Below are 17,650 nucleotides of genomic sequence, written 5' to 3' on the forward strand. Positions count from 1 at the left end.
GCCAAATTCGATAAAAAAAAAACTTTCGACTTCGAATATCGATGTAATGCCATTCGATGGTCAAATTTCGAAGTTTTTTACACTTCGAAATTTGACCCTTGATAAATCTGCCCCTTAGGGGCAGAAAATGGACCTTTTTGACCAAAAAAAGCTTTAGTTGGTCTTTTTGAATTCAAATGGTATGGGGCCTGTTACCCAGAATACTTGGAACCTGGGGCTTTCCGGATAACAGATCTTTCCATAATTTGGATCTTCATACCTAACGTCTACTAGAAAATCATGTAAACATTAAATAAACCCAATAAGCTGGTTCTTCTTCCAATAAGGATTAATTGTATCTTAGTTGGGATCAAGTACAAGCTACTGTTTTATCTTTACAGAGAGTAAGATCCGAATTTTGGAAAACCCATCTCCCATAGACTCCATTTTATCCAAATAATCCAAGTTTTAAAAAAGGATTTCCTTTATCTGTGCCATTGTTAGTGCTGAATTGTCAGATACAGGTTCTACTGTATCTGTATATCTGACGATTCAGCTCTAAATGTGAGTAGACGGTAACATCTATGGCCACCTTAAGACCTCGCCTGGCAGCAGGTAAATGAGTTTAGAGTTAGAAGGTAGCTCATTCTGCAAATTGCTTTGTGATATATTTCGACTGTTCCCAGATTTATATTCAGAAACACTGCCAAAACACATCTGCTGTGCAATAAGTAAACCGCCTAACGACAACCAAAATTACATTTCTTTATTTTAAGCATTTATATTCTGGTGCCTACACTAATATCATATATATATTGTTTTTTTTACTAATATCATATTTACATCATTAAAGGGACATATATAGCCCTGTTTAAAGAAAACCACATCAGTGCACTGCTCACCCAATAGAAAGTGTGAATATATTGAGTGGACTTTCTAATATGCCTCCTCCTATATTCCAGTTGTGCAACGCACAAAGGAATTATTCATGATAAATGTTGACTTAAAGGTAAACCACCCTTTTAAGAGTTCGTGACAATGTAAGACACAGAACCTCAAGTAGTCTCTCGGGGCCAGCGCTTTCTCATTTAATGTTATTGAAAAGGGCCTAATGATGTACTGTACTGACAGGTAGTGCGTTTGTCTGTTGGTGGATATAGTGACTTTGGTTACACCGTGGACACTGTAAGCTCACTCTAACCATATGGAAACAGTGTAATAAGAAGTACCAGATCTACAAATAGCCCTTACCTTTAAGCTTTCTCTTAAAGGTATCCTGTCATCAGAAAACATGTTTTTTTTACAAAACGCATCAGTTAATTGTGCTGCTCCAGTAGAATTCTGCACTGAAATCCATTTCTCAAAAGAGCAAACAGATTTTTTTTATATTCAATTTTGAAATCTGACATGGGGCTAGACATTTTGTCCATTTCCCAGCTGCCCCTGGTCATGTGACTTGTGCCTGCACTTTAGGAGAGAAATACTTTCTGGCAGGCTGCTGTTTTTCCTTCTCAATGTAACTGAATGTGTCTCAGTGGGACATGGGTTTCTACTATTGAGTGTTGTTCTTAGATCTACCAGGGAGATGTCATCTTGTGTTAGGGAGCTGTTATCTGGTTCCCTTCCCATTGTTCTGTTTGGCTGCTGGGGGGGAAAAGGGAGGGGGGTGATATCACTACAACTTGCAGTACAGCAGTAAAGAGTGATTGAAGTTTATCAGAGCACAAGTCACATGACTTGGGGCAGCTGGGAAATTCACAATATATCTAGCCCCATGTCAGATTTCAAAACTGAATATGAAAAAATCTGTTTGCTCTTTTGAGAAATGGATTTCAGTGCAGAATTCTGCTGGAGCAGCACTATTAACTGATTCATTTTGGAAAAAAATTTTTTTCCCATGACAGTATCCCTTTAAAGAACCCTGATTTCCAGCCTGGTCAACAAAAACCATTTCACACAAACTGGGCTGCCTATGCCCTGATTAAAATTATTCATTTTTTTGACTCGCTGAGAAAATTACTTAATGAATTCTTTAACTGAGGACTCCTTCTCAAAGCATGTCTACATGCAGTATTAGCAATCAGCCATGGAAAAAGTATTAACCCTCCCCATATGGGTTGCAATTTGGGTAAATGCTCACAAAATGTGCACTTATAAAGTTTTAATGAAGTGATACCTTACCCCTTACAGACTCTCCAAAATGTACCCACTGAGTAGCCCCTTGTGCTAGATGGGTTACCCACACAGATGTACACTGTACCATATTCTTTGGTCCTGCCCTAAAATCAAAAATTTCTGGACGATGGTTACTAACTTAATAGCAGCCGTCCTAAAAATACCCTTAACTATAGAAATGTCCCATCTACTGCTGCCTCTCCCTCTCCCAAAATGCAACTACCCAGCCCAAAGGCTGGTTAACAAGATTTCTACCACAGCCCAACTGGCTGTTACTTCTAAGTAGAAATCTACATAGTCCCCACTATCCGGGAAGTCATTTCCAGACTTGAAGGCAATAACAAATTTGAAGAAATGACAGCTCAAATATCCAACACAGTATGAGAACACAAAAAACATGTGGGACAATTAGGAATATTATATGGTAACTACTGTATGCAAAGCTTCAACCACCTAAGGGGCTGGCCAGTCTAGAAAGCCATACAACACACCAAAGCATGACACACCCCTGTCTCTACTACCTTGATAGGAAACAGATACAATCCCATTCACTTTAGTATTACTGTCATGCTTGCTATTTCACATCCTTTATACCTACTCTTTGATAATGTTTTGTCTGTTTGTGTCTACCATTAACAACAATATTGGACAAATAAGACAATGAACCATATACTGTTTTATTCATCTTATGCTGTTTATTGATTACTATTTACTGCTAGTAATTACAGTGCTCCTTCTTCATACTGCCCTTCCGCCCACCCTCCCTGTTATGGTGCCTCTGTCTTTTAGCAAATATTTAGCACGCTCTATATAACATATCAGTCTTGCTATAATATCACATTTTTCTTTCAATATACATAGTTACATAGTAAGTTAGGTTGTAAAAAGACACACACATCCATCAAGTTCAACCATTTTAGTCTATATATAACCTGCCTAACTGCCAGTTGATCCAGAGGAAGGCAAAAAACCCCATTTCAAGCCTCTCCAATTTGCCTCAGAGGGGGGAAAATTCCTTCCTGACTCCAAAATGGCAATCGGACTAGTCCCTGGATCAACTTGTAATATGAGCAGGGCCAGATTTCCTGAAGCAGCACCCCGAGGCATCACAGTCCTAGCACCCACCGATCATGCGCACCCAACCCTCATAGCAATGGGCGCAGGGGAACGTAGTGTTCCCAATGCGGTTGAGCGGCAGTATTTCACTGTCCTAGGCTCGGGCCTTTGTGGCCTCACCACAAATCTTGGCCTGACTATGAGCTATCTTCCATATCCCTGATAAATATACCCCATTGGTGCTTTGTCCTCCTTGGTAGAACATGAGTCTCCTCTGGCAAACATTTTCTGTCTGGCATTTCTTCGGTTTATAGTTTAGGAGTATTCTTCTGGCAACTCTTCAAAATTTCTGAACGTCTCGTGCACATCTTGGTCAAGCCTCCATCTGTAGTCTGTAAATTTGATGCCATCTTCATTACCATCTGTTTTAGTTCGTTGACTGGGTATGAATGGTGCTTTCAGCTGCTTGTTCCAGAGAGCATTCCAGTCAATTGACTATAAAATAATATCATAAAATTAGTTTTCTCATTATGAATTAAGTGCTTTATTGCAATAATTGCAAGATGTCTAAAGTATAAACTTACCTTGAAGTATCTGAATCTCTGTACTTCTTCACCATCATCTATAGCTGATCCCAGCCGGAATCTGGGGTCTTTGTCTACGAGCTACACAAAAGAAAATAATAGTTATACAGGTACCTGCATCAGAATCTAACAGCTCAATCAAAGCAGTGCCAATGAAATCATGTTTATTTAGTCTGTATGTTTACTTTCATTTAAAGCCAGTGTTGTATTTGTGTGTATATATGTCCGACAAGGACAAATGGCAGGTTTGCCCAGTGGATAAGAAAATTAAACAATGTAACAACTTACTGCTTCAATTATTGAAATGGTACCACTGTCCAGGTCACTTGGATAGTCTGGTTCTGTATAAAAGATGTTATTTATCATTTCATCCTGGTTTTGTCCAGTAAATGGCAACTGCAAAAAAAAAAAAAAAAGAATCTCATTAGGATGAGCTATATCAAGGCAATACTTTCTAAAGAGATACTGTAACTACTGTATATAGGGTGAATATAACTAGATGGCAATTGCAGAACACTTTAGAAGTTAGAAGTAGTATGGGACATTTAGTTGCCACTCAGTTAAACAAAGAGAAGACAACATTCTAGAGCCTAATGAAATCTATCTATGGATGCTTTACACTTACCTTTGCAACAGCCATTTCATAGATAGTTATCCCTAATGACCACCAGTCCACGTTCCTTTTGTAGCGTTCTCCTCTGAGTATTTCTGGGGCATTATAAGAGGGATCTCCACATGGCTCCTCTATTTTAGATGTGTGGTCGACTCCTTAGGTACAAGAAAAAAAGTGTGTTTGTTAGCTGCTGTCATTATCTACTAACCAGTATATGTAATGTAGAGGACCTGAGAAGAGTGTCCTTAACTTAATCCTACTATTAAAATGAGGAGGACACTTATACATGAGAATTCTGTATAAAAATATAACCTAGCATTGGTTACCATTGTGTGTGAGCCTTATCCTGGGACAATATGGCATATTAGTGCACCAGGAACTCATATGTTTTATAATTAAACCAGAATATATTACCTGTTTTGCAGAGTCCAAAATCTGCAAGCTGTGCGTATCCAGTGCTGTCTATTACAACATTGTCTGGCTTTATATCTCTGCAGGAAAATAAATAAGGTTATTAGTACTAATGTGCTTTTTAGTTTAGAACCCCCAATTCCTACTGCAAAGGACATGGTATCAGTGCAGAAGCAAAGTCATAACCAGAGAATCTCCTATGCCCACCCATACTGTGTAGCCTATAACACTATACGCATAATGGTCACAGAACCCATAACCCCTTATAAGTAAAATATCCACTCCTTTTTAACACAAGGTTAATCAAATGACCTTTAGGTGTATAAGTCACTGATATGGTTCAGAATGTATTTATTTATGTTATCAATAAATCTGTTGTTTTTTTTTACTGTTACTATGTTTAGCTTATATCTCTAATGTTAACAAGTAGAATGCATTTCCCATTGAATATCCATGTAGTAAGGTATCATTCATTTAGTATTAACAATAGCCACTATCTGACCCTCAAAATGGAAGCCCTATTAACTCTAGTTCTTACCGGTGGATGATTCCGCGAACATGTATGAACTTGATCCCTGACGTGATGCATGCAGCATAGAATCTGTGAAAGTAAACACATTTTAGTTTTTTTACTAATGCAAATCCATATACCTATAAAAAGACCATAGTGAGGATGTTTTTCTAAATATTCAACATATTTATAGTGCCTAATTATAACTTGACTCCTACTAATTGATAATGGTGAAAGGCGCAATAACTCCACCAGTAATACTTACAAAGTGCTTTCCTGGGTTAGTGCACCGGTCTTCAACAGAGACCCTAAACTTCCTCCAGCAGCGAATTCCATAGCTAGGAATGCGTGATGTTCTGTCTGGAAGGAACAGAATAAACTCACAAGGAATGGACATCTGGTGTTCCTTGCCAACCTTAAGACGTCCCGCTCTACAAAAACACTGAAACATAAGATCACAGAGTTGTTTTACTCACAAGTGCAACATATTTCTAATCTGAATGAATCAGCAAAGAATTTAAATAAATCTACTAGAAGTTAAAAAATGAATGCTAAGATCTGATTACTGTGAGACACCAGAGCAATTAAGTCACCAGGTTAGTTACTTAGTTCCCACTTATTAAAAAAAAAAAAAAAAAAAAGTACCTTTTGACCATGTTGAGTGCAAAGTACTTTTCCTTATTGAGTTTCTTAATAGCAAGAATCTTCCCTGTTTTTTTATGTTCTGCCTTGAAGACCTGGAATGAGAATAAGAATCTTGTTGTTTCTCTGAAACTCCTATTTAACATTATAAACTTAACATAGGACACATAACTCACCTGTCCAAAGGATCCTCTCCCAAGAAATTCATTGAACTTGAAGTCACTGATGGTGTTTAATGAGTTCTGATGACTGAAAAAAAAGGCAATGTTTAGTCCTATATAATTCCCACTGAAGGCACTTATGCTAAATACTGTAACCCTAGTTCTAATACATTGTATATAAAGTTCTTCAAAATCAAGCCAACATTGAGCTTCTGATGGGGAAGAACCAATGTGATTCAATAGAAGGGTTAAAGTATTGGTACAAGTAACAATTTAACTTACGTTGAGTCCGGGCGCTCCTGAAAGACACTAGTAACTTGCAGATCCTCTTTAGTGCTGGTTGTATTCAGTGCAGGCAAATTGCAGTCGATCGGTTCCTGTAGTTAGAAATAAATCATTATTGCAAATCAATGATATCAATATAACAATTTATTAGGGTTGACACAAATATGGCACTGCAGTGAGAACTTTACTTATGGGTATGTGTTTTTATGGGCTCTGTTTATTATTGTTCATGGTAAATAGAAATTATAATTATTCTGATGTGCACTTGGTTTTATCACTTTTGGGGTTTATCACTTTAACTTATCAAGATAAAATTCAAAGTGAGGATTTATAGATTGATTAGAAACCCAAGCCCTGCAGTGGGTTCTAGGCCCAGTGGAGCTTAGTGGACAAAGGTGGGTCAAGCCAGCCAGGCCCCCTAGGCAGCCTCACTCGCACATGATTGGCTGCACATGTGCCGCAAGCCTCGCACCTCACATTTCAAGTGCAGACAGATGACCCGGAGGTGCATAAGATGACCGCCAAGCAGTGAGGAACAGAGGTAAGCAGCAGAAGAGGCAAGTGCCTGGTGTCCTAATGTATTTGCCCTAATAATATCAATAACATTGGCTCACGCACAACCCAGTTTAGGCCAAGGACTATCCAGTTTCACTCAGTCCATATTTAATTTATCGTATAAACAAAAAACAGATTTCAGAGGTCTTACCTTCTTCTTCTCGCAATGACAAAGGCTACAGAGAGCGCCGCAACAATCTCTTATTGTTTTCAACGTTGTTGTTGTTTCTGCACAAAGAACATGAAATGACCTATTAGCTCAAATGTATTTAAAAACAACATATACAGTGCAATGGTACCTATAGCTTCAGAAAAAAAAACATTTTTAGAGAAGCAACATTCTAATAATGTTTGTCAAAAGATGAAAAAGCAAGTAATAACTAATAGGAAAAAGGAACGGAATTTAACTGAACTGGATTTGATTGAATTTGCTGGGGGGCATCGATTTATACTTGAAATAGATAAAATCGGTGCTGCAGTTCTCATAAATGAGAATATGTGCATTATTGTGATGCTCAAAAATTAGTAGGAGATTTAAAAAAAAAAATTGAAGAAAAAACATCATAGTTTGGGGGCCTCATTTCCTAGTTTTTAAATTAACTGAATATTAATATAACTTATTTATTAAATTCTAACCCCTCAGCAATTCCCCCCCCGTACATATGTTGCGGAGTACTTAAATCCTAAAAATGAATATTGCTAAAAACAGCGGCAGAACTACCGGGGGAGCAGGAGGTGCGATTGGGCCAGGGCCCCCCAACAGCTCACACACCACTGTTTCCAGGCTGATAAATCTCATACGGAGGGGGGTGAGGGGCCCAACTGCATGTCATGCACCAGACCGCCCCCCTCTAGTTCCGTTACTGGCTAAAAATGCTATATTTTATATACTGAACTTATTGCACCAGCCTAAAGTTTCAGTTTCTCAATAGCAGCAATGATCCAGGACTTCAAACTTGTCACAGGGGGTCACCATCTCGGGAAAGTGTCCATGACACTCACATGCTCAGTGGGCTCTGATTGGCTGTTGAGAAGCTAAGCTTAGGGCTCGTCACTAATTATCCAGCAGAAAATGAGATTGCTCTGTAATATAAACTGATGCTACAGGGTTGATTATTATAAGCTGTTAGTAAGTTTAGAGGGCGGTTGATCATTGCTGGAGTAGAAGTCCATGGCTTCAACCATCTGTAAGATGCAAAGGATTCTAGGGGTTTTCCTAGGACTTTTACCAATTAGAGAACACAGGGAATGCAAGAATGAGCATTTGTGTAGCATTGATATTTGTACTGAAATACAGCATGGTGTATTATAGTGAGAGGGGGAAACTTTGGGATGCAATAAATAATAAAACATAACAGTAAAGCAAAATGGATGCAGAGAATTTTTTTTTATAGAAATTGTACCTGAAAGATTCTTGGACTTTCTTTCAAATGTGCCTGATACTTCTTCGTCAGCAGCATCAACCTCACTGGAAAGAACATTTTGTTCCACGGTCTCTAGTGGCTCCACAATCACTTGTGTTTTGATCTCATCCTCAGCTTCAGGGGTTTTCACCTGTGGTGCTGGAAAAACTGGCTTTACAATCACTTGTGTTTTCTCCTTCTCCCCTTCTTCAGGAGTTTTTACCTGTGATGCTGGAACAGGTGGCTTCACAATCTCTTGTGTTGTCTTCTTCTTCCCTTCTTTAGGGGTTTTTACCTTTGATGCTGGGAAAGGTGGCTTCACAATCTCTTGTGTTTTCTTCTTCTTCCCTGCTTTAGGGTTTTTTACCTGTGATGCTGGAACAGGTGGCTTCACAATCTCTTGTGTTTTCTTCTTCTTCTTCTTCTTCCCTGCTTCAGGGGTTTTTACCTGTGATGCTGGAACAGGTGGCTTCACAATCTCTTGTGTTTTCTTCTTATTCTTCTTCTTCTTCTTCTTCCCTGCTTCAGGGGTTTTTACCTGTGGTTCTGGCAAAATCTGCTCAGAGTTGATTGGTTCCTGTAGTTAGAAATAAATCATTATTGCAAATCAGTTATATCAATATAACAATTTATTAGGGTTGACACAAATATGGCACTACAGTGAGAACTTTACTGATGGGTATGTGTATTTATGGGCTCTGTTTATTATTGTTCATGGTAAATATAAATTGTATTTATTCTGATGTGTACGTGGTTTTATCACTTTTGGGGTTTATTACTTTAACTTATCAAGATAAAATTCAAATTGAGGATTTATAAATTGATTAGAAACCCAAGCCCTGCAGTGGGTTCTAGGCTCAGTGGAGCTTAGTGGACAGAGGTGGGTCAAGCCAGCCAGGCCCCTAGGCAGCCTCACTCGCACATGATTGGCTGCACGTGTGTTGTGAACATCGGTCCTCACATTTCCAAGTGCACGCAGATGACCCGGAGGTGCATAAGATGACCGCCAAGCAGTGAGGAACAGAGGTAAGCAGCAGAACAGGCAAGTGCCTGGTGTCCTAATGTATTTGCCCTAATAATATCAATAACATAACCCATAACCCAGTATAGGCCAAGGCTTATCCTGTTTCACTCGGTCCATATTTAATTTATGTTACAAAAAAAGATTTCAGAAGACTTACCTTCTTCTTCTTGCGATGGAAAAGGCTACAGAGAGCTCCGCAACAATTTCTGATTGTTTTCAACATTGTTGTTGTTTCTGCACAAAGAACATGAAATAACTTGTTAGCTCAAATTTATTTGAAAACAACATATACGGTATAATGGTACCTATAGCTTTAGTAAAAAATAGTATATATCTATCTATCTATATATCTATATACATATAGATATATATATATATAAATAGATATATATAGATATAACTTAATATTACATGTTGTCACATGACCCACCTTGCAAGATGAAGAGTGAAATTCGTAGCTACACCTATATATATATATAGATATAGATATAGATATATAGATATAGATACATATAAATATATTTAACTTCATATTAATTTACCTTAATATTAAATTCTAACCCCTTAGCAATTCCCCTCTGTACATATATAGCTAAGTACTTACAGATTTTTTAGTTGAATTCTAAAAGAAATTCCTATTAGAATCCTCTCCTGGCACACAGCCAAAACAATAACTGGCACCAGGAAAGGACTTGGTATCAGCAGCAGTAGAGATGTGATGTGATCTCTACGGCTGCCAAACACCAACTGATTAGGAACAAGCCTAGTAGTTGACATATATAGGTCAGGGCATTATGACATCATAATGATGTAATTGTCTGCATGGCCATTGTGACATCATTGTAAATAACTTCTATATGTGTGATTACTATGACATCACAATGCAATTGAAGTCATGTGATGTCACATGACCCACCTTGCAAGATGAAGATTGAAATTCATAGCTACACCTATATATATATATATATATATATATATATATATATATATATATATATATATATATATAGATAGATATAGATATAGATATAAATATATTTAAATTATCTTAATATTAATTTAACTTAATATTATATTCTAACCCCTCAGCAATTCCCCTTATACATATATAGCTGAGTACTTACAGATTTCAGTTGAATTGTAAAAGAATTTCTTAGAATCCTCTCCTGGCACACAGCCAAAACAATAACTGGCACCAGGAAAGGACTTGGTATCAGCAGCAGTAGAGATGTGATGTGATCTCTACTGCAGCCAAACACCAACTGATTAGGAACAAGCCTAGTAGTTGACATATATAGGTCAGGGCATTATGACATCATAATGATGTAATTGTCTGCATGGTCATTGTGACATCATTGTAAATAACTTCTGTATGTGTGGTCACTATGACATCACAATGACACTGAAGTCATGTGATGTCACATATATTTTTAAATTCTAACCCCTTAGCAATTCCCCTCTGTACATACATAGCTATGTACTTACAGATTTCAGTTGAATTCTAAAAGAATTTCTTATTAGAATCCTCTCCTGGCACACAGCCAAAACAATAACTGGCACCAGGAAAGGACTTGGTATCAGCAGCAGTAGAGATGTGATGTGATCTCTACGGCTGCCAAACACCAACTGATTAGGAACAAGGCTAGTAGTTAACATATATAGGTCAGGGCATTATGACATCATAATGATGTAATTGTCTGCATGGCCATTGTGACATCATTGTAAATAACTTCTATATGTGTGATTACTATGACATCACAATGCAATTGAAGTCATGTGATGTCACATGACCCACCTTGCAAGATGAAGATTGAAATTCATAGCTACACCTATATATATATATATATATATATATATATATATATATATATATATATATATATATATAAATATATTTAAATTATCTTAATATTAATTTAACTTAATATTACATTCTAACCCCTCAGCAATTCCCCTTATACATATATAGCTGAGTACTTACAGATTTCAGTTGAATTGTAAAAGAATTTCTTAGAATCCTCTCCTGGCACACAGCCAAAACAATAACTGGCACCAGGAAAGGACTTGGTATCAGCAGCAGTAGAGATGTGATGTGATCTCTACGGCTGCCAAACACCAACTGATTAGGAACAAGCCTAGTAGTTGACATATATAGGTCAGGGCATTATGACATCATAATGATGTAATTGTCTGCATGGTCATTGTGACATCATTGTAAATAACTTCTGTATGTGTGGTCACTATGACATCACAATGACACTGAAGTCATGTGATTTCACATATATTTTTAAATTCTAACCCCTTAGCAATTCCCCTCATACATAGCTAAGTACTTACAGATTTCAGTTGAATTCTAGAAGAATTTCCTATTAGAATCCTCTCCTGGCACACAGCCAAAACAATAACTGGCACCAGGAAAGGGCTTGGTATCAGCAGCAGTAGGAACAAGCCTAGTAGTTAACGTATATAGGTCAGGGCATTATGACATCATAATGATGTAATTGTCTGCATGCCCATTGTGACATCATTGTACATAACTTCTATATGTGTGATTACTATGACATCACAAGGACATTAAAGTCATGTGATGTCACATGACCTACCTTGCAAGATGAAGAGTGAAATTCATAGCTACACCTATATATATATATATATATATATATATATATATATATATATATATATATATATATATATATATATATATATATATATATAGGTGTAGCTATGAATTTCACTCTTCATCTTGCAAGGTGGGTCATGTGACATCTATATATATATATATAAATTAATATGAATTTAACTTAATATTAAATTCTATAGTAATTTCCTATTAGAATCCTCTCCTGGCACACAGCCAAATCAAGGTTAGAGCATTATGACATCATAATGATGTCATTGTCTGCAGTCATGGTCATTGTGTGATCATTTTAAATAACTTCTGTATGTGTGGTCACTATGATATTACAAAGAAATTTGATCTTAACTTTTGCATGTATGATCACGATGGTGTCACATGAATACTTTATTTGGAATCCCATCCCACACCACTTTTCACCACTCACCAGCTTTACACTCTGCATATTTGCTAGAATGGGCTAAGTACCCTTACTGTCCAGTTCAACTATGCCTAGTCCTACACACTTTCCTTTGTGTTCATTTTTTTTCTGGATTGAATTATTAGGTGAATAAATAAATATAACTATACTACAGTTGCACCTTCCATTACATTTATTTATGATATTTGCTAAATACATGGTGCAAATGTAAAACCTCATCAACAATATTTACTTTACATTTCCCTTTTTGCACTAAATAATATATTCTTCACAGTACCAACATGGAACCTGTTCTTGTAATTCGCTACATATATGTCTTTTGTTTCAAAGAATATTCACTGTCTAAACTCCTGATATACCAAGATATAATAGCCTACTCATAATACTATATCAGACTATGGGGCTGATTCACTAAAGGTCAATAAAGTGAGTGTTATTTATAGCATGCCATAAAATATTTTATCACTTCTTATATTTTTCGAATAAACGATTAATTCACTAAGGGGCAGATGTATGAAGGGTCGAATATCGAGGGTTAATTAACCCTCGATATTCGACTAGGAACTAAAATCGTTCGACTTCGAATATCGAAGTCGAACGATTTAGCGCAAATCCTGCGATCGAACGATCGAAGGATTATTCGTTCAATCGAACGATTAAATCCTTCGAATCGAACGATTCGAAGGATTTTAATACAACGATCGAAGGAATATCCTTAGATCAAAAAATCTCAGGCAAGCCTATGGGGACCTTCCCCATAGGCTAACATTGACTTCGGTAGCTTTTAGCTGCCGAAGTAGGGGGTCGAAGTTTTTCTTAAAGAGACAGTACTTCGACTATCGAATGGTCGAACGATTTTTAGTTCGAATCGTTCGATTCGAAGTAGTAGTCGAAGGTCGAAGTAGCCCAAAAAAAACACTTCGAAATTCGAAGTTTTTTTAATTCGAATCCTTCACTCGAGCTTTGTAAATGTGCCCCTAAGAGTTATCTGATCTGACTTAAGAAGCTATATATTTTTTGTTATTTATCGGTGATCTGTGTGCGGTATTTTATACCATGCAATATTTTGTGCGGTATTGTAAGCCATGGGATGTTATTTTATTGCACACGCTACTATTATGCGGTATTACCCAGGTAAACGTTACATGTTGCAAGTCACATGACTTCCGTCATTTCCACTCTTAATCACAAGATGAAGGATGCAGAGATAACGTGTGCACGATCACTTCTGCCCAGGGGTGCTCCACCAATGAGGCAAGTTCATCCATTCGCCTCAGGCGGCAGCGCCCCCCTGGTTACCAGGGACGGCAAAAATGCCACTCCTGGTAACTAAGAGCCGAATTTCCGGTTTTCAACCCGGAAATTCGGCTCTTCTAGTGCAGAGAGTGCAATTGCGCCAGACCCCCTCCTGCACATGCAATGTGAGCGCCATGAGGAGGGGTCGGGCAGTAATGGAAGGCCACCTCAGGCGGCATAAAGGCGTGGATCGGCGCTGCTACTACTGATACTGGTGAAAGTGGTGGTGACGAAGTTATCAAAATACAACGCCAGCAAGGTAGGCTTGGAATGTTTGGGCATGATAGAGGTGACAGAAGTAGGAGGCATGAGAAGAGAAAGCAATAAAGGAAAGAAGAGAGTAGGAGAGAGCGGAGGCCAGAGCACAATGAAAGCAGACTTGGAAGCAGAGGGAGGAAAACAAAGACACTGAATTTTTCATGTGCTGATATAATTTATGTTTCTTAAATACCTTGCCTAATAAAAACATTATTTATGTTTCCTAAATATCCTGCCCAATAGAAACTTTATTGTGCATCTCTATAATTTTTAAAAAAAAACAAAAAAAACCCTTACTTCTTGTCTTTGTATAAAATGATCATTTGCTTCTGTATTCACCTATCATTATACTTTATTATGGATAAAGTTCCAAATGATGTCATTTGTAGAGTCATGATTTGGGATGATTAGTAATGAAAAAACAAGAAACATAGTTTATTATTCATTGATTATATCATGTAAATTTACATTTAATATGAAATAGGATGATAATATTAATACTAATGAAATAGAACTGAATTGATTAAATTAGATTTGATTAAATTAATAAGGTTTTAAATAAACGGGTCCCTTTAATAGAAAGGGTAGATAGTAACATGAAATGCATTTGAATTGAGTATAATTTCCACGTCAGGATTAATATGTTTTTAATCTACTGAAATAAACGAAGTTTTTATTCGACGAGTGGACTGTGAATTGCTTGCCAACATACATGACATGATTTGGGATTGGTTAATGTATGCATGTTCCCGATTGGTCACAACCCCTTTCTAAGGAGTATAAAGGAGTGTACCCACCAGCCTATGAGTAAGTGCCCTAGTAGGCACCAAACGCTGCTTTTGCTCCCATGTCCCAATTAAAATGTACTTTTAAACCTCATTTGTTATTTTTGGGGACACTCACATCCTTCTTGATTCAATTCGTTACCTTATGAAAAATGTGACTTATTCATTGTAAAAATGACAAAAAACTTCAGTCTCAAAGCTGGTGAGGTCCTGTAAAAATCAATGGGAGCTGTCCTAAGCAAATCTTTCTTTGCTTCCAACAAGTTTTAGGTTTTTTTTCCCCTTCGTATTCGCACAAAAATGCTTGCAAAAATTTGCATTTTGGATTCCTTCCTCGTTTTTATTCAATTGTCCTTTTTACATTGTGACTTTTTTTATAAATAAGGAGGCATTTGTGTGTTTTTTTTTTTTAAATGTGAGTTTAGTTGAGGCTTATTTATCAAAAATGTATTTCTTTAGTTTTAGAGGTTTTTTTTCAGCCTCAAGAGTATTCACTGTGCATAACCTTTTCCGAGTCCTGGACGGCCCATGCTCCAAGAACTATCACAAAAATGTAAATTTAATATAAGTTTCATCATACAGAAATAAAAAACTTTCTAAATACAATTAACTATTCTGCACTGTTTCTGAAATAATCAAGTTTATCTTCACTATTCCTCTCTCAGCATCTGTTTCTCTTCATTCTGTCTTCATGCAGCAGTTGGGTGTCAGATATTCATTGACAGTTACAGTCATATGAAAAAGTTTGGGAACCCCTCTCAGCCTGCATAATAATTTACTCCACTTTCAACAAAAAAATACTGGTATGTCTTTCATTTCACAGGAAGATCTAAATAGTGGGGTGTTTTCCGAACAAAGATTTTTTTTGTATGAAATTAAATAAAATGTGAAAAACTGGCTGTGCAAAAATGTGGGTACCCTTGTAATTTTGCTAATTTGAATGCATGTAACTGCTCAATACTGATTACTGGCATCACTAAATTGGTTGGATTAGCTCGTTAAGCCTTGATCTTCATATGCAGGTGTGTCCAATCATGAGAAAAGGTATTTAAGGTGACCAATTGCAAGTTGTGCTTCTGTTTGACTCTCCTCTGAAGAGTGACAGCATGGGATCCTCAAAGCAACTCTCAAAAGATCTGAAAACAGATTGTTCAGTATCATGGTTTATGGGAAACCTACAAAAAGCTATCTCAGAGGTTTAAACTGTCCGTTTCAACTGTAAAGAATGTAATCAGGAAATAGAAGGCCAGAGGCACAGTTGCTGTAAAACCCAGGTCTGGCAGGCCAAGAAAAATACAGGAGCGGCATATGCGGAGGATTGTGAGAATGGTTACAGACAAGCCAAAGACCTCCAAAGACCTGCAAGAACATCTTGCTGCAGATGGTGTATCTGTACATCGTTCTACAATTCAGCGTAATTTGCACAAAGAACATCTGTACGGCAGGGGTGACGAGAGAGAAGCCCTTTCTGCACTCACTCCACAAACAGTCGCTTGTTGTATGTAAAAGCTCATATAGACAAGCCACAGTCATTTGGTGAAAAAGTACTTTGAACTGATGAGACAAAAATCTAGTTATTTGGTCATAACAAAAAGTGCTTTGCATGGCGGAAGAAGAACACCGCATTCCAAGAAAAACACCTGCTACCTACTGTCACATTTGGTGGAGGTCCCATCATGCTGTGGGGCTGTGTGGCTAGTTCAGGGACTACTGGGGCCCTTGTTAAAGTCGAGGGTCGGATGAATTCAACCAATATCAACAAATTCTTCAGGATAATGTTCAAGCATCAGTCACAAAGTTGAAGTTCTGCTGCAGGGGTTGGATATTCCAACAAGACAATGACCCTAAACACACTTGGAAATCTACAAAGACATTTATGCAGAGGGACAAGTACAATATTATGGAGTCCCCTGACTTGAATATCATGGAAAATCTATGGGATGATTTGAAGCAGGCTGTCCATGCTCAGCAGCCATCAAATTTAAAGTGATACTGACACTAAAAAACTACTTTTTAAAATTTAAATGTTAAACGTTACCTATAGGCCATGCTGATGCCTGTCAGTTAAAGTTTCTAATGGTAACGGACTCCTGCTGCACAAATATGGCAGCCCCTTCTTATGATAGGTTATGAAAAAGCATTTGGCAAATACTTTATGGTAAAATTATAAGTACCGTATATACTCGAGTATAAAGCAGAGTTTTTCAGCCCCCAAAATATGCTGAAAAACTCTACCTCGGCTTATACTCGGGTCAAGCGCAAAAACGGTCGCCGGCGTCCAAAAATAGTCTCCAAGAATATTCGCCGGTGTCCAAGAATGGGCGCCGGCATCCAAAAACGAGACGCTGGCACCTCCAATGGGAGCAGAAACCCTAAATTTTTTGATTGAAACTTACCAGAAGCTGCTGCATTTCTCACCCTCGGCTTATACTCGAGTCAATAAGCTTTCCCAGTTTTTGGAGGTAAAATTAGGTACCTCGGCTTATACTCGGCACGGCTTATACTCGAGTATATACGGTAGTATACAAAATCAATTTTATGGTAGATGTAAAAAAAAAAAAAAAGTTTAATTAATTTAATTAACTGAACTGGAGAGATTTTGTATGGACGAATGGCCAAAAATACTGCCATCCAGAATCCAGACACTCATCAAAGGCTATAGGAGGCGTCTAGAGGCTGGTACATTTGAGGGTCGGCTAAGTATTGATATAATATCTCTGTTGGGTTGCCCATATTTATGCACCTGTCTAATTTTGTTATGATGCATATTGCATATTTTCTGTTAATCCCATAAACTTAATGTCACGTCTGAAATACTACAGTTTCCATAAGGCATGTTATATATTAAAAGGA

At 37.4% G+C, this 17,650-nt stretch overlaps 1 protein-coding gene across 2 annotated transcripts; it reads right to left on the bottom strand.

The window, feature by feature from the left end:
- Positions 1–3,151: 3,151 nt before the first annotated feature.
- On the bottom strand, positions 3,152–9,743 carry LOC108700343 (probable serine/threonine-protein kinase DDB_G0277449). 2 transcript variants are annotated; one of them, XM_018233451.2, is made up of 13 exons: positions 9,557–9,743; positions 8,376–8,952; positions 7,124–7,200; positions 6,415–6,509; positions 6,148–6,220; positions 5,975–6,066; positions 5,595–5,771; positions 5,357–5,419; positions 4,822–4,898; positions 4,420–4,562; positions 4,083–4,190; positions 3,795–3,875; positions 3,152–3,705 (listed from the first exon to the last, which is right to left on the bottom strand). In XM_018233451.2, exons 1-13 carry the CDS (start codon positions 9,620–9,622, stop codon positions 3,526–3,528), a joined length of 1,809 nt encoding a protein of 602 aa, XP_018088940.1. In that variant the 5' UTR covers positions 9,623–9,743; the 3' UTR covers positions 3,152–3,525. The 2 variants fall into 2 exon arrangements, with proteins under 2 accessions (XP_018088940.1, XP_018088939.1); XM_018233450.2 differs by having other exon boundaries at positions 5,975–6,220.
- Positions 9,744–17,650: the final 7,907 nt, after the last annotated feature.

The sequence above is a fragment of the Xenopus laevis genome, chromosome 8S, assembly GCF_017654675.1.
Source record: "Xenopus laevis strain J_2021 chromosome 8S, Xenopus_laevis_v10.1, whole genome shotgun sequence".
Taxonomy (NCBI): domain Eukaryota; kingdom Metazoa; phylum Chordata; class Amphibia; order Anura; family Pipidae; genus Xenopus; species Xenopus laevis.